This window comes from Capricornis sumatraensis, chromosome 20 (assembly GCF_032405125.1).
Source record: "Capricornis sumatraensis isolate serow.1 chromosome 20, serow.2, whole genome shotgun sequence".
Lineage (NCBI taxonomy): Eukaryota > Metazoa > Chordata > Mammalia > Artiodactyla > Bovidae > Capricornis > Capricornis sumatraensis.
Window position 1 is genome coordinate 48,414,856 of NC_091088.1, and position 24,310 is coordinate 48,439,165.

Genomic DNA, 24,310 nt, shown 5'->3' on the forward strand with positions numbered 1-24,310 from the left:
GCCGTCTATGGGGTCGCGCAGAGTTGGACATGACTGAAGCGACTTAGCAGCAGCAGCATACTTGGTGCAAGAAATTGTCTCCTGAGAATTGCATCATTCATGTGTTGAATTTACAGAATGGTGTTTCATAATACTTGAGGTGGTTGCACATACCCTGAGAATGACTATAGCCCTTTAATAATGGAATAGCAGCCTTTTTTTTTTTTTAATCTGGCATTGTACAAAAGAGGAGTACTGATTAGGTCCAGCTAGATGTTTAGGGGAAAGTAAGTCAAGAAAAAAGGAGATGTAGTTAACTTATTTCCAAAGAAAGAAATGAAGGATTGAAAGACCTTGATCATCAGTCTCAATAGGGGACAACACTCCAAAGAAAAATTCTAAGCAATTTAAGTCTCTGCTGAGGATAGCCAGGTATATCAATATGGAGCTCCCAGGTTAGAAAATACTTAGATCAGCTTAAACTCTTAAAGAGTAGTTAAGATTTCCTGAATTATATTCCTATAATGATCCTGTAACCTGGTGTTTCTTTCTGTCATATATTCTGTTTTTTTAGATATGGAAGAAAGCAGCAGTGTCGCCATGTTGGTGTCAGATATTGGGGAACAGGAAGCTATGCTGACTGCCAAAACTGTCATCAGTTCATCACTGGAAATTGATGAACAAAGAAAAGCCAAAACAGATCCATTAATCCATGTTATCCAGAAGTTAAGCAAGATAGTGGAACATGAAAAGTCACAAAAATGCCTTTTAATTGGCAAAAAACGGCCACGTGCCAGTGCTGCAGCACACTCTCTTCTTGAAAGTCAAGAATCTTGTGAGATTCCAGCTAAAGTAACCCAGTCACCTGCTACTGATATTAGAAGGGCTGAGATGTCTCAAATACATTTTACCCCTGACTCTCCTGCCCAGAGTGATGGGAAGGCTATGTCTTACCAGTGTAGCCTTTGTAAGTTTCTATCATCATCTTTTTCTGTGTTAAAAGATCATATCAAGCAGCATGGTCAGCAGAATGAAGTGATATTAATGTGCGCAGAGTGCCATATTACATCAAAAAGCCAAGAGGAACTTGAAGCTCACGTGGTAAATGACCACGAAAATGATGCCAGCAGCCACACTCAGTCCAAAGCCCAACAGTGCATAAGCCCCACCAACCCCTTGTGTCACCGAACCTCAGAAAGAAAGAATGAAACGATTCCTGACATCCCAGCAAGTGTGGACAACCCACAGCCTCATACTGTCCAAACGGCTTCCATGGCGGAAATAGGTAAGAGGAAATGGTATGCCTATGAACAGTATGGCATGTATCGATGCTTGTTTTGCAGTTACACTTGTGGCCAGCAGAGAATGTTGAAAACACATGCTTGGAAACATGCCGGGGAGGTCGACTGCTCCTATCCAATCTTTGAAAATGAGAATGAGCCCCTAGGCCTACTGGATTCCTCAGTGGCTGCTGCAGCCAGCGGTGTCCACGCAGTAGTCATTGCCATTGGAGACAATGAACTGAGTATCCACAACGGGCCATCAGTGCAGGTGCAGATTTGCAGCTCAGAGGCATTGTCATCTTCCTCCCCTTTAGAACACAGTGCAGAAGGTGGGGTTCATCTCAGTCAGTCAGTTACCCTGGACCCTAACGAGGAAGAAATGCTTGAGGTGATTTCTGATGCCGAGGAGAACCTGGCTGCTGACAGCCTGCTTTCGTCAGCACAGAAGATCATCAGCAGCAGCCCACATAAAAAAGGCCACGCCAACGTGATAGTGGAGCGCCTGCCGAGTGCTGAAGAAGCGCTTTCACAGAAGCATTTCCTCATGAACGCCGAAATCGAGGAGGGGAAGAGCCTGCACCCGACAGAAGCCAAGATCGGGTGCGAAGGAAGAGATGAAGTCTACCACGCTGATAAATGCACTGTCGATATCGGGGGGCTGATTATAGGCTGGGGCAACTCAGAGAAGAAAGACAGCGAGTTAATAAACAAAGGATTGGCTACTGATGAGAATGCCCCACCGGGCCGAAGAAGGACGAATTCTGAGTCTCTTAGACTACACTCACTAGCTGCAGAAGCCCTGGTTACAATGCCCATAAGAGCTGCAGAACTAACACGAACCAACCTTGGGCACTATGGGAATATAAACCTTTTAGATCCGGACACCGGACAAAGGCCAGTAGACGGGACAGTGGCAGCATATTCTAAAATGATGTCCCCACTGAAAAACACTCCTGAGGGGTTAGCTAGTTTCAACCAAAGCAACTCTACCTTAGTAGCACTCCCAGAGGGTAGGCAGGAGCTGGCAGACGGGCAGGTTAAGACAGGCATCAGCATGTCCCTACTCACTGTGATTGAAAAGTTACGGGAAAGGACAGACCAAAATGCTTCCGACGATGACATTTTGAAAGAGTTGCAGGATAACGCCCAATGCCAACCCAACAGCGATGCGAGTTTGTCGGGAAGCAGCGTGGTGGAGTACATCCCTAACGCCGAGCAGCCCTACCGCTGCCGGCTGTGCCACTACAGCAGCGGTAACAAGGGTTACATCAAGCAGCACCTGCGAGTCCATCGGCAGAGACAGCCCTACCAGTGTCCCATCTGCGAGCACATTGCCGACAACAGCAAAGACCTGGAGAGCCACATGATCAACCACTGCAAAACAAGAATATACCAGTGCAAGCAGTGTGAGGACTCCTTCCATTATAAGGTAAGCATGGGCGCGTGAAGTGCTTCAGAAGGCTGTAGCATTTTAGAGCAAAGAGGGAGCTTTCTAGGTACAGTCCACCCACCTCATTTTATAGATAGGGAAACTGAGGCCCACAATAGTTTGGTAATGTGCCCAGGGGATCCCTATTAATTAGTGTTAAAGTTGGGACTGGAATCTGGGTCGTCAGGATGTCTGGCATAGGATTCTTTTTCCCCCGCATGCCGCATCTTTAACAGACTCTGTGTTTATTGCTTTAGTGTTTTCGTGTGTATATCTTTTTAAAATTGTGTTGATTTTAAAGTGCAAGGGAATTGCAAGGGGATGTACTGCGGAGGGACATTGTACACACATCTGACTCACATTTAGCCTCATGTCATCGATGCGCAAAAATACCTATTTTTAATCTTACCTGGCCCCTAAATGCAAGTCACTCACTTCAGCTGCTAGACAACGAGCCAAGGGTGAGTCATACCATTGCACAGGGAGAAACGGACTGTATGAGATACAGTGAAAGACAGTGCAGTGGAAACGGAGCCACGAGTGTTGCATTTTATGGGAAGTTTACAGGACTTTCCAGGATTACCTTGGCTGGTTTTCATTTTATGTGCCACCTAAAACCAGCAACCAGTATGAAATACTGATTTTGTAAAGGAAATTTGCATTCATTGAATCACTGGCTTAGAACTTTTCTTCAGTGTGCCAGTTGACTGCTGAGGGGGTGGAGGAGGGAATGTATCCCTAAAGGGGTAACTGAGATGTAGATTTTTGCTCTTAGATTAGCTGGTGTTGGGGTCCAGGTCCACTGGTAATTAATAGGTAATCAAGAGTTTAAAAAAAGCCTCTGAGTCAGAGATTGTCACTGTCACTTGGATTGCTCTCATGTAATTCTGAAGTGGCCTCTGGCCATTGGACTAGCAGCCCATACAGATGAGCCGCAGAGGCAAGTTCCAGGAGTTTCTTCTGCTGATACACTTGATTCACGGGGGTGGGGGTGAGGAGGAAGAGGTCCTTGGAGTCACAATTCAGTTAAGTCTCTTTTACACATTTAGTTGATATTTAAAGGCAGAAGTGCAGAAGTTAACTGATTGGATTGATTTTCGTGAAGGTATTGAGTTACTCTGAAGACTGCTTGTTCCTCCTCTGGGCTCAGCAGGGGTTCAGGAAGCGTACACACACTCTGCACAAGCGCCCCTAAGACAGCAGTGGCTTCCTTTCAGAGAACGTGGAAAGAGGAACTAACTTGCCTTTTTGATAAGATTGTGTTTTCTCTAGTGAATTTCTTCCTGTAAGTTGTCAAATGTGTCAGGTTATCTTTTAGCGCATTTGGTTTTTAAATACTGGTCATGTGTTCTAGGTACTAGGCCATGAAAGCAGTTCCCTCCTCTCTGTAGCCTCCTACTAACTGTGCAGGTGTGTTTATTGAAAACTACATATTAATTTCTCTCAATTTTTTAGAGTCAACTGAGGAACCATGAGAGGGAGCAACACAGTCTTCCAGATACCTTGTCAATAGCAACTTCTAATGAGTCCAGAATTTCCAGTGATAAAACTGATGGAAAATGTGTTCAAGAAGGTATCTGCATTCTTCTAATGTATATATAGATGAGGTTGACTAGCATACGAAGTGAAAACCATGCCCTTTGTTGTCACGTGTGTTACTTTCAGGACTAAGGCTGCGTCTCTTCTCTGTTTTTATACTATGTGAGTGAATCTTCTCTCTTGAGTACTAAGTGAATCTTGTTAGTAAGTACTCAGCTTACCTGTCTAGGTAGATGTACTCTGAAATTCACGCTGTCCTTTAAGAGCCAGGTACAGCAGAAACCCTGAGGTGACAGCCAGCAAGCCAGGGAAGCTGCAGCGTGGAAGGAAAGCCTCCTCCCTCTCTCAGCACCGGTTGACCCACTGAGAATGGAGCTTTTGCAGATGGTAGGCCCCCACCTCAAACTTTAACTGAGGCTTCCTGCTGTGATCTTATTCTTATCCAAGTGTGACTGCCAGATTTCATCTGCATTATTTAAAAAAAAACAACACAGGCTCTTTTTATGTACCAGTTAGGTGCCAGTCGGCCGAGTTTCTGCTAATAGTAATATTAGAATCAAAAGATTTAATTAGAGTTCCATGAAAAGGCGGATGCCACATCCGGAGAATTAGGGATAAAGTGTAATAAGCTGTGCTTCCTTGCATCAGCTCACTTAAATTGATATACTTTAAATGTCTCAATTGTGGTACATAGCGTTTATGGGAAATAAAACATATTGGGGTGACTTTCCTTTTTAGATTTCCTCAGAATTAAAGTTAGAAACAACTGCAGAGTAAAATGTTTTACCATAATGTTTCATTAAATTATACCCCAGAAAGCATAACTGATTCTAGAATGTTCCTGAAAGAACTGATTTTGACACCACTGTAGCACCAAAATTCCCTTGTCAAACAGATGTCATCCCTGTAAAACTATCCAAAACAAAGGGAGTTTATGACATAGCATCTGTTCCCGCAATAGATGGCTGAGCTAAAACTGTTTTGTTTCCTTTGTACAAAATAGCCCTAACTGCCTCCTTTTATTTTAATTCATTATGTTTCCATATCCCCTTTAAAGGAGACATTAAAACATTTGATATCTTTGGACCGTAAATCCCTAATGAAGGAATAAAGTAAGTACTACTCACTGGTACCGCCTGCGGTTACTACCAGCGGTGGAATATGTCTTTTCTAGCACCATCTCCAAAAGCAGTAGTTTAAAACTGTCCAAATGGGTTAACAAATTAAAACCCACAATTTGAATTAAAAAGATTGAAATGTCAGCTCAAAATTAGAATAACCAGTTTGGGCTTCATAGCATTACATCTCTCCACCATATTCCATTTTGCAGCAGCTTTCCTTTGTGGCTCAAACTCTTGTGTCTTAGGGTTCCACGTATAGATTTTAAATTGCTTCTTCATGCCTCCGGCCCCCCTACCCCCACCCCCGTCCCGCCCCGCCATTCAACTCTTTTTGCAGGTAGGATAGCAATTCAGATGACAGAATTCCTGCTTGCTTAATGTGCACACTTTATTGATTCTATATTAGATATTTCAGAATCTGGTGGTTGGGGTGAAGAACAAGTTTTTAGCTCACAAAGAAGGTGAAAATGATTCACATTTTATCCAAACATTTTAAACCATTTAATAAACTTATTAAACAAGAGGGGAGATGTATATTTCTGTGGCTTCGAGTCTCTTGTCACGATGATAGCCCAGGTAACTTGTAGCTCATTTTTGACTGAGGCCCAGTGTAATAGCACTTCAGACATTTGTTCTGCCAGAAGGTATGGAGTGCCCATCGTGAGCTGGATCCTGTGCTAAGCGCTTGAAGTGCAGTCGAGGCGTCAGTGCCCTCGAGGGGCCCAGCCCAGTGAGGAACGCACACCGGTATTAACGAGTACATTAACAAACACCACAGATACTCAAAGAGCTGTAGACAGAGCACTTTCACATGGAGTTTCTTAACGAAACTTAATTAAATGTTCTTTATTGTAAACCTATGATTTGCCAAGCCCTGGGGATTTTATGTAAGCAGAACAAGCAGATCCCTGCCCTCAGGGAGGCTCCAGCTAGTGACGGGTCAGACTTGACACCAGCCCACAGGTAACATACAGACTGCGGTGAAGTAAAGCATGCTCCTGGGCTTACAAACCATGCCAGGAGGTTCCAGGATTCCCATTTTGTAGGTGAGGAAACCAGGTCCTCAGGAGGGGAAATAATTTGCCCATGATCACACTCATACTAAGTGGCAGAGCAGGGACTGAGCCCAAGGTTTTGAAATGTAAATCCAGTATCCTTTCCGTTGGAAACAGTTGCTTGAAGTAGCACAGCCTCTCATCCTGTGCTATATTAAGCTTTCCCATCTGTCATTTTTATTAGTTGTCATTGATCTGCACTATTTCTCACACAGAACCATTATACAATATTTCACACTTCTGTTTTTCAGGGTTTTTTTTTTTTTAAACTCTTATCTGGAGTAGTGCCACTTATAATCAAGTCCAAGTTTTTAACCCACCAATTAAGAGCAGTACTTAGATTATAATTATGATTAGTGTGTATATTAATGTTACAGATTTATACCAGGAAATTAGGACATTTTGTTCCGCCTGGCAAAAGTAGTTATTAGCCAAAGAAGATTGCAATTTTAGAAAGCTTAAATTTAACCTAAGGATTTTCTTTGTTTTGTTAAAATTTCCGTATGGGAGTTCTTCTGTATCACCAATTTTACTTCTCTGCAGCGTGTGCTGTGTTCCACCTAAGCTTTCTTCCTGTTCTGCCTTGTTCTGCAATTTCTATGCTCGCTCTGATTCTGAATATGAAGCCTTCAGGCTATGAATGGCCTGTGAACTTTGTGCTGACAGAAGAGTAAATAAATTGTTGAATATCTTCAGGAACAGTTTTCTATGATCAAGTCATTCTGCTTGCTTACCCTGATTTGAATCCTGCCTACCCCCTGCACCCTGCCCCTTGTTGCAGAGTAAGTTTAGTAACAGGGCCTAATTCCATGGATCTGTGTTTCCTGGATTTCAGAGAGCTGCGTGTTCACCTTAGTCCTTGTAAACTGTCAGTTTACGGGGTATAATTACACTGCATTACATAGCACTTAATAATTTGCCTTTGCCTTTCCTTCTGTTGTAAGTTATAAACAAAGGAAACCTACAGAGTGAAAAAGCTTTGGACTTTGTATATTGAGTTTGTTGTAGCTGTACTTTATAGTACTGGATTATAGTATTAAATTACAGCTGGTTGGAAAATCAGTGTTTCCTGAAGGCTATATCCTATATGGATGAATCCAACACCTTTCAGATTCACAGTTTATCTCTGGTTAAATCAGTTGCAACTCAGTCATTAGGGCAGCTGGCATGAGGTTCATCATAGTTTAGAATTTTGTACAAGGTTATGTAGAAGCTAACCCAATGTATTTTTACAGATCAGATGATAGTCACTTTATATCCACAGAGAGTGCAGATGCAGGAGAACCAGTAAAGCTAGATTCGAGCTTGTTGACTTTATTAACCAGTGAGAAAGCCCGCATTGAAACGTTAATACTGTGTGGTATAACTTCTCATTTACAGTGGAATGTAAATATTGTTGTTTTAATCTAATCCAACCACATCACTAAAACTGAAATGCTTTGTCCAGGGAATAAGTCTTCAGTCCAGAAACAGTATAGATGTGATGTATGCGATTATACAAGTACAACATACGTTGGTGTCAGAAACCACAGACGAATCCATAACTCTGATAAGCCTTACAGGTAAGTGTGATGATCCTGGAGCTTTAATACTTGTATTACAATACTGTAAAGAAAAAAGTGGAAGTAATTAAAAATTCAGAACAGTTGTTTAAGCATAGGTTAAGCACTAAGAAACTTTCACTTCCTGGTTTCACGAGTATTGTGTAGTTTGTTAAAGAACTTGAATTTTAAGCTTTAGTCTCAGGATGATAGGCTTATTTTTGACTAGATTTTGCCTAGTAGCAATAAAAGAAGATGCCTATATCTGTCAGTTTCATGTGGGTATAAATTATCATAGCAATTTTCATTGCTTAGAGTACATTTCAATAATTTGGTTGTTAAGTATTCAATATTCCAGCAAAAGACTCTTAAAACTTAAAAGCAATAAAATTCCTTGTGAAAGATTTCTATTTTTGAAAATAAATCTTACCATGTATAGAGTAAGATCATTTAATTTTGTTACTTGATTTTTTTACAAAACCTCATTCTAATATGTATTCAGAAAATATAGGTGTTCTCAGTTGATTGATAGGCTGATAAATAGAAGTAATTACTGCTTAAATAAACTTTGCCTCTGGAGAATAAACTACCTGTTGTTTATGTATAGTAAAGATACAGATATTTTTGCAAAGGTTGTCCAGCTGTCACAGAGCAGTGTTTCCTACTGGTAGCCATCAGGGAACATCAAGTTTCCAGGCAGAGCTAAGCCAGGTCACCGTGACCGATCGTGCTCAGCAGTGCCCTGAGCTTTTCTATCCCCTTGACGAAACTTGGTTCCTGTTTTAACTCTCTTCCCAGGTTTTATAGGTGTGACCCAGGTCACTGTGGGAAAGTTACTGTATTAATATCTAAATGAGGACCTGGCAGACTATACCTTAAATTGCCATTGCTTGATCCCATGCTATGGCACACTCTCTCTCACTCTCTTTATATATATGTGTGGTTTAATTAGAGAGTATATAATTATGTATGGTTTTAAATAATTAATACATGCAGTGAGAATCTTCTTCCTGTTACATCAGAGAAGCCTTAGTAGGTTATTTTCCAAATTTGTTCACACTGTACTTTTTCACTGGGTTTGACCTGAGTACCTTAGAAAAAATGTTGTCACACCAAGCCCTCCATGTAATTATTACCTTTCACATAACACTTGTTTCCCAACTTTCAAATCCTGTGACTCTTCTTTTAATCTTCTTTAAATACTTTTCCTTTGTCTTCATGAGATGTGCACTCTACAGAGCATTATGGGTTACCATATTCTTTTCCAGTATGTTTCTAGGACTTACTGTTAGAAAGCACAGCCTTCTTGATATCTCATTTAGTATTGAGTTATTGTAGTTTTCCTGGCTTGTTTCATGTATGCTTCATTCAGTTTTGCTGCCTAGCACACTTACGGTCAGAGTTGAGGCTTGCTTTCTCGGAGTGTGTATACTGCGCATTTCTGATAGCATGTTTCTTGGAGCACTGAAGGGCCTGGCTCATGAGGTCATCTCAGAAACCCTGTCCTCACTGCAGAAGGAAGAGAGCTATTTTCCATTCCCATGTTAGGACAGGGGAAGATGGAAAAAGGCCTCATCCTGTCCCACATCTACCAAATGTAGCAAACTTTGTTATTTTCAGTGCTTTAGTAAGGAACATTCTAAGTAAACCACATACCAGTTATGATAATTATGACATTGACCCCCAGATTAGTAAAAGGTGCATTCAAAATTTTCAGATATTAGATTGTCTCTGGTTTAGTTTAATAGTGCAGTACTAGAGTTACTGCTGGTTTCCTTCCTCTAATACCACTTTCATGAATGACTAGCTAGAGATGGAACAACAAAACACTTTCCTCGTGTCCCCACGGTTCCTCCTGACTGTGGCTTTGAGCCCATTTTCCCTTAGAAACATAATTATACCAGTACTCGGGTTCCAAAACTACATGGCGAGACGGAGGGCAGGAGGAACGACATGACAGAGAGGGACATACATGGGCTTTGGACTGAAGCACTCGGCACGCTGCCCGACACATAGTAGATACTCAGTAAACGACTGATGTGCTTGTGTGCTAAGTCACTTCAGTCGTGTCCGACTCTTTGCAGCTGTATGGCCTGTAGCCCTCCAGGCTCCTCTGTCCATAGGATTCTCCAGGCAAGGATACTGGAGTGGGTTGCCACGCCCTCCTCCAGGGGATTTTCCTGACTCAGGGATCAAACCCACATCTCTTAGGTCTCCTGCACTGGCAGGTAGGTTTTTTACCATTAGCACCACCTGGGAAGCCCAGTGTTGGGCTCAAATGACAGATAGTTATCTGTATACTTTAGTTTTTCTCATCTATAAAAAGGCTCTGGTTCTATATATTTATTGTGTTTTGAAAATAAATATGTGGCAATATTCTTCCTTAAGTAGAAGAGTCGCCCAGATATATTCCTATATGTTGATTTTTTAGTACCAATCCTATTTTAATGCCTAGTCTAAAAATACCCAGTATTTCCTTAAATGTTTCAGAAGTGTCTTTTATTAGAGTTATTTTGTTTATATCAGGAGGTCCAAACTTTGCATTTGATTGATATGTTTCTTAAGTCTCTCTCTCTTTTTGAAAATTTTGAAATAGACTTTATAACTTAATGCAGCATATATCCTGAAAATTACATAAATCAAAAGCATACAGCTTGATGAATGGTCACAAATTAAACCCATCATTGTAATTCCTCAGACCAAGAAATAAACCATTGCCAGTTTCTCAGCAGCACCCTCTTCTTGGCCATTCCACTCACTACCCCTATCCCCCACCAGATAAACCACCATCTTGACTTCTAACATCACAAATTAGTTTTGCCTGTTTTTGAACTTAATATGAGTGAAGTCATATAGCACATATTCTTTAACATCTAGCTTCTTTCATTCAGCACCATTGTGTGTAATTCAGTGTAAAATTAACGTGTTCCTTTTCATTACTGTGTAGTATTCCATTTTAAAATTATATCACAATTTACTTTTTATTTACTGTTGATGGATATTTGGATTATTGGCCAGACTTTCCCCCATTCTGAATAATGCCAATATTCTTTTACATATTTTTTCATGAAATGGGTTCTTTTCCATTGGTGTATACCCAGGAGTGGAATATGGGGATAATAGAACATGCTACATTGAGGTATGGTGGATATTGTCAACAGTTATCCAAAATGGTTATACCAATATACAGTGGTTGTACCAGTTCAAACCCTCATCAATACTTCGTTTTATCAGTCTCGAGTTTTGACCCTTCTGGTAGGTACCTATGTTGTGGTGGTTCTCATTTGCATTTCCTGATGATTTATGTAGTTGAGCATCTTTTCACGTGGCATTTCTTTATTGGTGGTCTGCTTTTTTCTGACTGATGTTGCAGCAGCTCTTTATGTGTTCTGAATACAAGGGTTTTTTGTTTGTTTGTTTGTTGGTCTATTATGTGTATTGCCCATATCTTCTATACTTAATGCTACTCTCAGTGGTATCTTTTGAAGAAAGAAATTTCTAGTTTTAATGTAATCAAATATATTAATCTTTTTCTTTGTGCTTAGGCCTTATGTATCTTTATACTCTGAAACTGATGCTGATTTTTCTAAGTGGTCGTGCAGTTAAGGTAGATGATGGAAGGAGAGGTAAAAATGTGTGCTTATAAAATAATGATCCTGATTTTCAGGGATTCACATTCACTAGGTCAAAAATTCTGTGTGCTTATGCATTAATGACCCTGGTTTTATAATATGACACAAAAAGTAAAAGAAAAATCTCAAAAAAAAAAAAAAAACCCAGAAAGGGTTTAAGCAATGGAAATGACATTGGGAATGACAGAGTTGCCTCCTATATGTGGTCAGTCATTGTAAAAAGTCTGGTCTTTATAGAGCTATATTACAAATGGTAATAATGATCGCTGCAGAGGGAAATGGCAGCCCACTCCAGTATTCTTGCCTGGAGAATTCCATGGGCAGAGGAGCCTGACAGGCTGCAGTCCTTGGGGTCACAGAGAGTCGGACACAACTGAGTGACACAATGATAATAGCTAACATTTTTTTGTAAAAACATTTTTCATGGGCCAGGCAATGTGCTGAGTACTCAGGCTGCATCAGCTCACTTGATCTTCATGACAGCCCAGTACTTGGGAATGTTACTGCTATTTATGTTGTATTAATAGATATGGAAAGGAGGCTGGGTAGATGAAACTATCTCCCACGATCTCCCCAAGTGGCAGCGCCAGGCCTTGAACCCTTGCTCCTGTCAGCTGTGCCACTCCACCTGTATCTGCTTTGCCAGAGAGAACTCTTCATGAGGCGTGCTGCCAAACCACCCCCAACTTAGTGGTGTAAAACAGCAGCTCTTTTATTCGACTCGGGGATTCTGTAGCTCAGAAATTCAGAAAGGGCATTATAGGGATGGCTGTTCCATGAGGTCTGGGACAAGAGGGAAGACTTGAAGTCTGAAGGTAATGAGATGACAGGGGTTGCAGGCATCTGAGGGCTCCCTCACTGGTTGGACTGTCGACTGGGGCCTCAGCTGGAACATGTAGGTGATTTCTCCACATGGACTTTTCCAAGTGTGCTGGTTCCACAAGTGAATGCTTAGCTAAGAAGTAGATGAAAGCAGTATTACCTTTTATGACATACCATGGAAGTCACATGTCACCATTTCCACCAACTTAGACTTCTTTTTTTTTCATTTATTTATTTTTAATTGGAGGATAATTGTTTTACAATATTGTGTTGGCTTCTGCCATGTATCAACATGAATCAGCCATAGGTATATATTAATATAGGCCCCTTCACTCTTAAACCTACCTTCCACCCTGTGCATGCTTACTCGCTTCAGCTGTGTCCAGCTCTGTGCGACCCTATGGACTGTAGCCCGCCAGGCTCCTCTGTCCATGGGATTTTCCAGGCAAGAATACTGGAGTAGGTTGCCATGCCCTCCTCCAGGGGATCTTCCTGACCCAGGGATCGAACCTGCGTCTCTTATGTCTCCTGCATTGGCAGGCAGGTTCTTTACCACTGGTACCACCTGGGAACTCCGCCTTCCCCCCTACAGATTTCTTAAATCTCTTTTAATCTGAAACCATGTTGAATTGTTAGTCAGTTGCATTAGCTTGGGAAAAATCTCAAGTCTTTGAAAACCCTGAATTTGTTTTAAGGAAAACAGTTTAGCTTACGGTTTAATTTGGAGGGAAAAGAAATGTGTTTCGTTTAGAAGGAATGAACTGATGGACGTTGTTTCTTACAGTGGCACAAAGAGTTCTTAGGTTTATCACAAAATTTAAAGTGAATCTTCTCTGGGCCTTAGTTTATGTATCCTTTAAAAGCATAGAAATCTAATTGAATGTGGTAAGACAAATTCTATTGCAAGGTTTCTACTTCAGTCTTTTCACATATGTTCAAGCCATACCTCCAGTACTGCAGGACATCTGGTTCTGCTTTCCTCTGCCTAGCCCCTCAAGACCGGAGGAGGCAATGGCACCCCACTCCAGTACTCTTGCCTGGAAAACCCCATGGACGGAGGAGCCTGGTAGGCTGCAGTCCATGGGGTTGCTAAGAGTTGGGCACGACTGAGTGACTTCACTTTCACCTTTCACTTTCATGCATTGGAGAAGGAAATGGCAACCCATTCCAGTATTCTTGCCTGGAGAATCCCAGGGACAGAAGAGCCTAGTGGGCTGCCGTCTATGGGGTCGCACGGACACGACTAAAGTGACTTAGCAGCAGCAGCAGCAGCCCCTCAAGACAGTTGTTCTAATTAAATCAGATCTGGAGTAATGTCCAAGTAAAGCCCCAGGCCACGGAAATAGGGTAGTTAAAGCACATTCTAGCTCTGTAGGAATTAAAGTAACTGACCTATTAGCAATGGGAGAAAGCCTGTAGAAAAATTCAGTTCAGATTTTTGGCCAGATTCAGAAACCTTGGATTTTCTGATGTCAGATGTTTTCCATACCACCAAGCAACTCAGTTCTCAGCAGCATTAGCTGAGTGTCCTGCAAATTTAATTCAGTCTTGACATTGTCTACCCAGAGACAGCATCAGATCCCACCAGGGAAGGGCTCAGCCCCACAAGACTGCCCTCACTTCAGATGTCAGTCGCCAGTCTAGGCTGTTAGCTGTGCTGCTGTTGGCTGGCCGTGAGTCAGGTGAACAAGGCTCTTGTGACTCCCTCCTCAGGCTTGATTGATTGGCTAGAAAGGATACAGGTGTACAATCAGATGAAGAGACACAGAGGGCAGAGCCAGGAGAGGTGGAGTTTCCGTGCCTTCTCTGGGTGTGCCACTCTCCCAGCCCTTCATGTGTTCACCAACCTGGGAACTCTCTGAACCAACCTTCAAGTTTTTATGGAGGCTTCATTCCATAAGCACGATTGATGAAATCATTGGCCACTGATGGTTGAACTGAATCTCAATAGTCTGTCCTCTGAGACTGGAAGTTCCAACCCTCTAATCACATGGTTGGTTCCTCTGGCAATCAGCCTCCATCCTTAGGTTACCTAGGATCCCCAACCTCTGAGATCTAACGCCTGATGATCTGATGTAATGATAATAGAAATGAAGTATACAATGAATATAATGTGCTGGAATCATCTGGAAACCATCTCCCTCACCCCCTATCCATGGAATAACTGTGTTTCATGAAACCAGTCCCTGCTGCCAACAAAGCTGGGGACCACTGACCTAGAAACTTTCTAAAAAATTACCTCATTAACATACAGAAGATCTTTATCGCTCTATCTCTTGGGGAATTCAAGGGTTATAGGAGCTCTGTGCCAAGAACTGGGATAAAGACCAAATATATATTGTTATAAATCATGATATCACAGATTTCTATTGATACATTAACGTTCTGTTCTTCTTCTGACTCAGCATTCTGACTCATCCCAGGGCTGATCTTTAAAATGGACTGGTTGGATCTCCTTGCAGTCCGAAGAACTCTCAAGAGTCTTCTCCAACACCACAGTTCAAACGCATCAATTCTTCGGCGCTCAGCCTTCTTCACAGTCCAACTCTCACATCCATACATGACTACTGGAAAAACCATAGCCTTGACTAGACGGACCTTAGTCGGCAAAGTAATGTCTCTGCTTTTGAATATGCTATCTAGGTTGGTCATAACTTTTCTTCCAAGGAGTAAGTGTCTTTTAATTTCATTGGTGCGGTCACCATCTGCAGTGATTTTGGAGCCCCAAAAATAAAGTCTGACACTGTTTTCACTGTTTCCCCATCTATTTCCCATGAAGTGATGGGACCAGATGCCATGATCTTCGTTTTCTGAATGTTGAGCTTTAAGCCAACTTTTTCACTCTCCACTTTCACTTTCATCAAGAGGCTTTTTAGTTCCTCTTCACTTTCTGCCATAGGGGTGGTGTCATCTGCATATCTGAGGTTATTGATATTTCTCCCAGCAATCTTGATTCCAGCTTGTGTTTCTTCCAGTCCAGCATTTCTCATGATGTACTCTGCATAGAAGTTAAATAAGCAGGGTGACAATATACAGCCTTGACATACTCCTTTTCTTATTTGGAACCAGTCTGTTGTTCCATGTCCAGTTCTAACTATTGCTTCTCACCTGCATACAGATTTCTCAAGAGGCAGATTAGGTGGTCTGGTATTCCCATCTCTTTCAGAATTTTCCACAGTTTATTGTGATCCACACAGTCAAAGGCTTTGGCATAGTCAAGAAAGCAGAAATAGATGTTTTTCTGGAACTCTCTTGCTTTTTCCATGATCCAGCAGATGTTGGCAATTTGATCTCTGGTTCCTCTGCCTTTTCTAAAACCAGCTTGAACATCAGGGAGTTCACGGTTCACATATTGCTAAAGCCTGGCTTGGAGAATTTTGAGCATTACTTTACTAGCATGTGAGACGAGTGCAGTTGTGCAGTAGTTTGAGCATTCTTTTGTATTGCCTTTCTTTGGGATTGGAATGAAAACTGACCTTTTCCAGTCCTGTGGCCACTGCTGAGTTTTCCAAACTTGCTGGCATATTGAGTGCAGCACTTTCACAGCATCATCTTTCAGGATTTGAAACAGCTCAACTGGAATTCCATCACCTCCACTAGCATTGTTCGTAGTGATGCTTTCTAAGTCTGGCTGTAGATTAGTGATCACATCATCGTGATTATCTGGGTCATGAAGATCTGTTTTGTACAGTTCTTCTGTGTATTCTTGCCACCTTTTCTTGATATCCTCTGCTTCTGTTAGGTCTATACCATTTCTGTCCTATATCGAACCCATCTTTGCATGAAATATTCCCTTGGTGTCTCTAATTTTCTTGAAGAGATCTCTAGTCTTTCCCATTCTGTTCTTTTCCTCTGTTTCTTTGCATTGATTGCTGAAGAAGGCTTTCTTATCTCTTCTTGCTATTCTTTGAAACTCTGCATTCAGATGCTTATATCTTTCCTTTTCTCCTTTGCTTTTCACCTCTCTTCTTTTCACAGCTATTTGTAAGGCCTCCCCAGACAGCCATTTTGCTTTTTGCATTTCTTTTCCATGGGGATGGTCTACATAAAGGTAAAACTAAGGAAAAGTAAACAAATCATATACAAAATTCAAAGAAGTGATGCCTCTTTTGAGGAGGAACAGGTATGAGATCTTGGAGGAACCCACAACGAGGTCTTAAGATAGAGGTAGTCTTTTCCTTCAGCAGTTATTGTGAACCCAGGGTTTATCATTTTGTAAAATTGCATGGACACTTTATATCACTCTTTTTCATTTCACAAAAGAAAAAAATCATTTTTCCAATTGTATATGCAAACTTCCAAATTCTGTGGGAGAAATGGTGATAAGGAATTGAAGTATGTAGATTTTGTGGATAATTCTGTTTCTTGTTTGAGGTTTTGATTGGGTAATACATATGTGCATGGAAGAACTTCAGAAGCAGCTTGTCATAGTTTCCTCTTAAAAATAATTCTGTTGCTATTTGTATTGCGATCATGGTAAGCTTCTAGATTAATTTAGAAAAAATTGACAACGTTATACAAATAAGGTTTGGGCTCTTCCATTTTTTTCAAGTCACCTGTTGTCCCTCATAAGCATGCAGAGTTTTCTCCATTTATATTATTGTGAACATTTCTTGTTTTGTATGTGTATATATCCATGCATAGATACATGTATGCATTAAGTATACAAATAGTTCTCAGTTTGTCCAATAGTATGGGATCATAAAAATGATTGGCAAGCTGAAATTATGTAAAGCCATCCCAATGGTGAAAGCTACAATTGTTCTATTATTTTTTTAAGTAAAAATTAAAAGCTCTTTTACTGTAAGTTACAGATGTATAAGGAAATGAAAAAATACTAAAAGTAATATTAACTTAGTACACTGTAGCTTAAAACTTAGAAACACTGAAAATGAGTGTTTTATTTCTTTGCAAGAAACTTCTCAAGAATAGTTTGCACAGTGGTTGTGTTCTCGGAGAAGGCAGTGGCACCCCACTCCAGTACTCTTGACTGGAGAATCCCAGAGACAGAGGAGCCTGGTAGGCTGCAGTCCATGGGGTCACTAAGGGTCGGGCAGGACTGAGCGACTTCCCTTTCACTTTTCACTTTCATGCATTGGAGAAGGAAATGGCAGCCCATTCCAGTGTTCTTGCCTGGAGAATCCCAGAGACAGAGGAGCCTAGTGGGCTGCCGTCTGTGGGGTCGCATAGAGTCAGACCCGACTGAAGCGACTTAGCAGCAGCAGCTTGTGTTCTCACTGTATGCCTTATAGCACAGGCTGAGCAGTTTTTCTGTGCCCTGGCCAGTGGCCATACTCCTTTCTAAGTAGGGATCAACTCCGAACATTTTATCCTTTGCTCTTTAGCTGTCATGAAACATCTCCAGGAGTTTCTGTTCCATGAAATTTTCCCTGGCGTGACTTTCCCTGGGCACGGCTCTCCTTGTTTGTGTCTGGCGATCACTGGCTGCATACCCAGAGCTGCGGCAGCAGTGGCAGCATCGGCTTTCCTCTGCTCAGCTGTCTGTTCTCTAACTCCATTTACATTCGTGTCTAATTGCACTTCCACCGTTACCACTTTTGGGTTTCTTGCTGTGTGTTCTTCCATGTTGTTGGCCAGTTCTCTTTTTGGATCATCCATTTTTGTAAATTGTTATGTGAATTTATCACTGGGATACAAGGAGGCAACATAACTACACACTTTGCTGTCTGTGACTGAATTAATAGAAGCAACTGACTAATCACTGACAGACTTTGAAAGAAATGACATAGATTAGTCACTGATTATATTTTGTTTTATCGTTTTCAGAGTGGACCAAAGAGCTCCTAGTGAAGTTTGTACACTACAGTTACTCACAGTTAGTAATACTTTGAAATTTGAACAGTGGTGTTAGGAGACTCATAACTATATGCCATAGTAACTAAAATCCATTCATGTCAGAAATATTACAGGGCAAGGACTGCCTACACACACACACTTGTTAGGCTTATTCCTTTTTTTTTCTATTGCTCTTATAACTTGGATCATTTCCTAGTTTTCAGTATTGTTATGTGGGGAAACTTGATGTATACAGCATGTTAGCTTTATATAATTATTGAATTATCTTATTACTTGTAATTAATTGCTGTTGGATTGCCAGGTTCATAATTGTATTATCTGCAAATACTTTTCTCAACATGCCCTTATGATATTTACACATATTCTTTCTGTTATCTAATTGTACTGACTAGTAACTGAAAGGAAAGTCAGATGCTATAAAGAACAATATTGCAATATTCCTGGAGTGTTAGGTCCATCAATCAGGGTAAATTAGAAGTGGTCAAACAGGAGATGGAGAGAGTGAATATCGTCTTAGGAATCAGTGAAATAAATCGGATGGGAATGGACAAATATAATTCAGATGACCATTTTATCTATTACTGTGGGCAAGAATCCCTTGGAAGAAATGGAGTAGTCCTCATAGTCAACCAAAGAGTCCAAAATGCAGTACTTGGGTGCAATCGCAAAAACGACAGAATGATCTCAGTTCATTTCCAAGGCCGACCATTCAGTATCACAGTGATCCAAGTCTATGCCCCAACCACTAATGCCAAAGAAGATGAAGTTAAATGGTCCTATAAAGACCTACAAGGCCTTCTAGAACTAACACCAAAAAAAGATGTCCTTTGCATCATAGAGGACTGGAATGCAAAAGTAGGAAGTCAAGGAATACCTGGAGTAACAGGCAAGTTTGGTCTTGGAGGACAAAATGAAGCAGGCAAAAACTAACAGTTTTGCCAAGAGAACACACTAGTCATAGCAAACACTGTCTTCCAACAACACAAGAGACAACTCTACACATGAGCATCACCAGATGGTCAATACCGAAATCAGATTGGTTATATTCTTTGCAGCCAAAGATGGAGAAACTCTATACAGTCAGCAAAAACAAGACCAGGAGCTGATCAGATGATAAACTCCTTATTGCCAAATTCAGACTTAAAGAAGTAGGGAAAACCACTTAACCATTCAGGTATAACCTAAATCATATCCCTTACGATTATACAGTGGAAGTGACAAATAGATTCAAGGGATTAGATCTGATAGAGTGCCTGAAAAACTGTCAACAGAGGTTCATAACATTGTACAGGAGGTGGTGACTAAAACCATCACCAAGGAAAAGAAACGCAAGAAAGCAAGATGGTTGTCTTACAAATAGTTGAGAACAAATAGTTGAGAAGAGAAGCAAAAGGCAAAGGAATAAAGGAAAGATAAACCCATCTGTATGCAGAGTTCCGGAGAATATCAAGGAGAGATAAGAAAGCCTTTTTAAGTGAACAGTGCAAAGAAATAGAGGAAAACAATAGAATGGGAAAGACTAGAAATCTCTTCAAGAAAATTATAAATATCAAGGAAACATTTCTTACAGAGATGGACACAATAAAGAGCAGAAATGGTATGAACCTAAAGAAGCAGAAGAGATAAAGAAGAGATGGCAAGAATACACAGAAGAACTGTACCAAAAAGATCTTAATGACCCGGATAACCATGATGGTGTGATCACTCACCTAGAGCCAGACATCCTGGAGTGTGAAGTCAAGTGTGCCTTAGGAAGCATTACTACGAACAAAGCTAGTGGAGGTGATGGAATTCCAGCTAAGCTATTTTAAATCCTAAAAGATGATGCTGTTAAAGTGCTGCAGTCAATATGTCAGTGCTAAGACCTTCCATATGTACAAACTGGATTTGAAGAGGCAGAGGAACCAGAGGTCAAATTGCCAACATCCATTGAATCATAGAAAAAGCAAGGGAATTCCAGAAAAATATCTACTTCTGCTTCATTGACTATGTGGATCACAACAAGCTGTGGAAAATTCTTCAAGAGATAGGAATACCAGGCCATCTTACATCCCTCCTGAGAAACCTGTATGCAGGTCAAAAAGTAACAGAACCAGACATGAAACAACGGACTGGTTCAAAATTGGGAAAGGAGTATGTCAAGGCTGTGTATTGTCACGCTGCTTGTTTAACTTATATGCAGAGTACATCATGTGAAATGCCCAGCTGGATGAAGCACAAGCTGGAATCAAGATTGCTGGGAGAAACATCAATAACCTCAGTTATGCAGATGACATCACACTAATGGCAAAAAACAAAAACTGAGGAGCCTCTTGATGAAGGTGAAAGAGGAGAGTGAAAAAACTGGCTTAGAATTCAGCTTTCAAAAAAACTAAGATCATGGCCTCTGGTCCCATTACTTCATGGCAAATAGATGGGGAAAAGATGAAAACAGTGACAGACTATTTTCTTGGGCTCCAGAATCACTGCAGACAGTGACTGCAGCCATGAAATTTTTTAAAAGACACTTGCTGCTTAGAAGAAAAACTATGACAAACCTAAACAACATATTGAAAAGTAGAGATGTCACTTTTCCGACCAGAGTCCGTATAGGCAGAGCTATAGTTTTTGCAGTAGTCATACACAGATGTGAGAGTTGGACTGTAAAGAAGGTTGAGTGCCAAACAATTGATGCTTTCCAACTGTGGTGCTGGAGAAGTCTTTAGAGAGTTCCTTGGACAGCAAGGAGATCAAACCAGTCAATCCTAAAGAAAATCAACCCTGAGTATTCTATCGGAAAGACTGATGCTAAAGCTGAATCTCCAATACTTTGGCCACCTGATGCGAAAAGGTGATTCATGAGAAAAGACCCTGATGCTGGGAAAGATTGAAGGCAAGAGGAGAAGGGGCCAACAGAGGATGAGATGGTTGGATGGCATCATCAACTCAATGGACATGAGTTTGAGCAAGCTCCAGGAGATGGTGATGGACAGGGAGGCCTGGTGTGCTGCAGTCCATGGGGTTGCAAAGAGTCAGACATGACTGAGTGACTGAACAGCAATGACGAAATACCTCCCCAATTCTAAATAACTGTGGGGATAGTGACCATCCTTACTTTGTTCTTGGGCTTAATGGGAATGCTTCTGATGTTTCTGCTTTGAGCTTTATGCTAGTTGGGGGGTTTAGGTAGATACATTTTTTCATGTTGAAGCATTATTTGCCTAGCATATTTTGGTGAGAAATTTTATTGAGTGTTAATTGGGTTCAGGTGTTATCAGCCTGATTCAAGTGCCTCCTAAAATGTGGTAGGGAACACAGCTGTACCCATGAAGTTATGTTTGAAAAAGAACAGAAATGGAAAAAACTAACCCTGAATCTGATAAAACCTCTACATCAGTAGTCCCCAGATGAGACATTTTGCAGTGTCTGGAGATATTGTTGGTTATCACAAGAGGAAGAGAAGATGCTAGCAGCACCTAATGGGTAGAGGAAAGTGATGCTGCTGAAACCATCGTGCAGTGCTCAGAGCAGCCCCTACAATAAAGAATTGTCTAGCCCAAATGTCAAGTGCAAAGGTTTAGAAACTTTTCTAGATCTCTCACTACCGCTTACAAAAAAGAAAAAAAAGATGTGGGGAATATAGAAATGTGACACTAACAGAAAGTAATCAGTACAGCTTGTGAAATGTTCTAGGAGGCAGATGACCTGGAGTCTTCAACATACTAATGGCATGAGGGGGATGGGGAAAAGAAAGAATTATTACATATTAAGAGTTCAAGATGCCAACCAAATGTAGTATAGTACTATATATACCATTTCACATGAGCGATTTGAGCATCTCAGATTTTGATATCTATGGGAGGTCCTAGGACCAGTTCCCTGCATATACCCAGGGATAACTGTATAGATCCTACTTGGATCCTCATTCAAATAAACCACTTCTGCAGAAATCAGGGCAATTTGAGGGAATACATGAAACAAGATGAGCAAAATGTCAGTAATTACTGGAGTTGAGAAATGGAGATTCATTATGCTTTCCTGCTTTAGTTTTTGCTTCAGTTGTCCATAATAAAAATTTTCCTTCAGTAACATCAGTGAAAATGACTTGTCTCTTTCCGATCCTTTCAAATAATGATTTATTATAATATATTTCCTATTAAATTCTCTGTGTTCCTAAAATAAGCCTCCCATGAAGAACATGGCAGTGCCTGCTAAGTTGCTTCAGTTGTGTCCAACTTTTGAGAGACCCTGTGGACTGTAGTCCTCCAGTCTGCTCTGTCCATGGGATTCTTTAGGCAAGAATGCTGGAGTGGGTTGCCATGCCCTGCTCCAGAGGATCTTCCCGATCCAGGGATTGAACCTGCGTCTCATATGTCTCCTGCATTGGAAGGCGGGTTCCTTACCACTAGCACCACCAGGGAAGCCCTTCACCTTTTTATAAAAGTTTTTTTCTTGTTTCTTTAAAGCCTTTATAAAAAGGCTTTCAAAGTCTTTTTATAAAATTAGAATAATATTGATACTAAAATTTGGCAAGGGCAACAGAAAACTATATACCAATCTCACTTAGGACTGTCAATGCAGGTATCCTGAATAAAATGCTGGAAAACAGGCTTTTATAGTAGATTAAAAGAATAACAGTAGTAGTATTTAAATAATGCCATGTATATATATATATTCTTTTTATAAAAGCTTTTCATATTTTAAAAAACTTTTATAGAAAGGTCTCTGAAACTTTAAAGGTACAAGCTAAGTTAAATATGAAGAAGCTGGCTAGTCTGTTGACTTTAGTCACTGGAATAGTAGGCCTTTAGGGAAAGAAATTAATATCTCATCATTTCTGCTTTATTGACTGTGCCAAAGCCTTTGACTGTGTGGATCACAATAAACTGTGGAAAATTCTGAAAGAGATGGGAATACCAGACCACCTGACCTGCCTCTTGAAAAACCTGTATGCAGGTCAGGAAGCAACAGTTAGAACTGGACATGGAACAACAGACTGGTTCCAAATAGGAAAAGGAGTATGTAAAGGCTGTATATTGTCACCCTGCTTATTTAACTTCTGTGCAAAGTACGTCATGAGAAACACTGGACTGGAGGACGCACAACCTGGAATCAAGATTGCCGGGAGAAATATCAATAACCTCAGATATGCAGATGACACCACCCCTATGGCAGAAAGTGAAGAAGAACTAAAGAGCCTCTTGATGAAAGTGAAAGTGGAGAGTGAAAAAGTTGTCTTAAAGCTCAACATTCAGAAAACAAAGATCATAGCATCTGGTCCCATCACTCCATGGGAAATAGATGGGGAAACAGTGTCAGACTTTATTTTTCTGGGCTCCAAAATCACTGTAGATGGTGATTGCTGCCATGAAATTAAAAGACGCTTACTCCTTGGAAGGAAGGCTATGACCATCCTAGACAGCATATTGAAAAGCAGAGACGTTACTTTGTCAACAAACGTCCATCTAGTCAAGGCTGTGATTTTTCCAGTGGTCACGTATGGATGTGAGAGTTGGACTGTGAAGAAAGCTGAGCGCCGAAGAATTGATGCATTTGAACTGTGGTGTTGGAGAAGACTCTTGAGAGTCCCTTGGACTGCAAGGAGATCCAACCAGCCCATCCAAAAGAGATAGTCCTAGATGTTCATTGGTAGGACTGATGTTGAAGCTGAAACTCCAATACTTCGGCCACCTGATGTGAAGAGCTGATGGATGTGAAAAGACTCTAATGCTGGGAAAGATTGAGGACAGGAGGAGAAGGGGACAACAGAGGATGAGATGATTGGATGGCATCACCAACTCAATGGACATGGGTTTGGGTGGACTCTTGAAGTTGGTCATGGACAGGGAGGCCTGGCATGCTGTGGTTCATTGGGTTGCAAAGAGTCGGACATGACTGAGCGACTGAACTAAACTGATGCTCTCTGCAGTGGAAATGCAGAGTTTTAACCACTGGACCGTCAGGGAAGCCCCACTCTCAGTTTATTTTTAATAGGTTAATTTTTAGAGGCAGTTTAGGTTCACTGCAGTATCAAGCAGAAGCACAAAGATCTCCCGTATACTCTGTGCCCCACACATTCATAGCCTCCCCCATTATCAGCATTCCCCACCAGA

The 24,310-nt window shown here is 41.0% G+C and overlaps 1 protein-coding gene across 1 annotated transcript in view; it reads left to right on the forward strand.

The window, feature by feature from the left end:
• The first annotated feature begins 555 nt into the window (after positions 1-555).
• Positions 556-24,310, forward strand: part of ZNF507 (zinc finger protein 507) — a 29,475-nt gene continuing 5,720 nt past the window's right edge. Inside the window, exons 1-3 of the mRNA XM_068993491.1 lie at positions 556-2,691; positions 4,147-4,264; positions 7,854-7,968. Of these exons, the coding sequence (XP_068849592.1) occupies positions 556-2,691; positions 4,147-4,264; positions 7,854-7,968 (2,369 nt within the window). The remainder of the gene's footprint in view (positions 2,692-4,146; positions 4,265-7,853; positions 7,969-24,310) is intronic.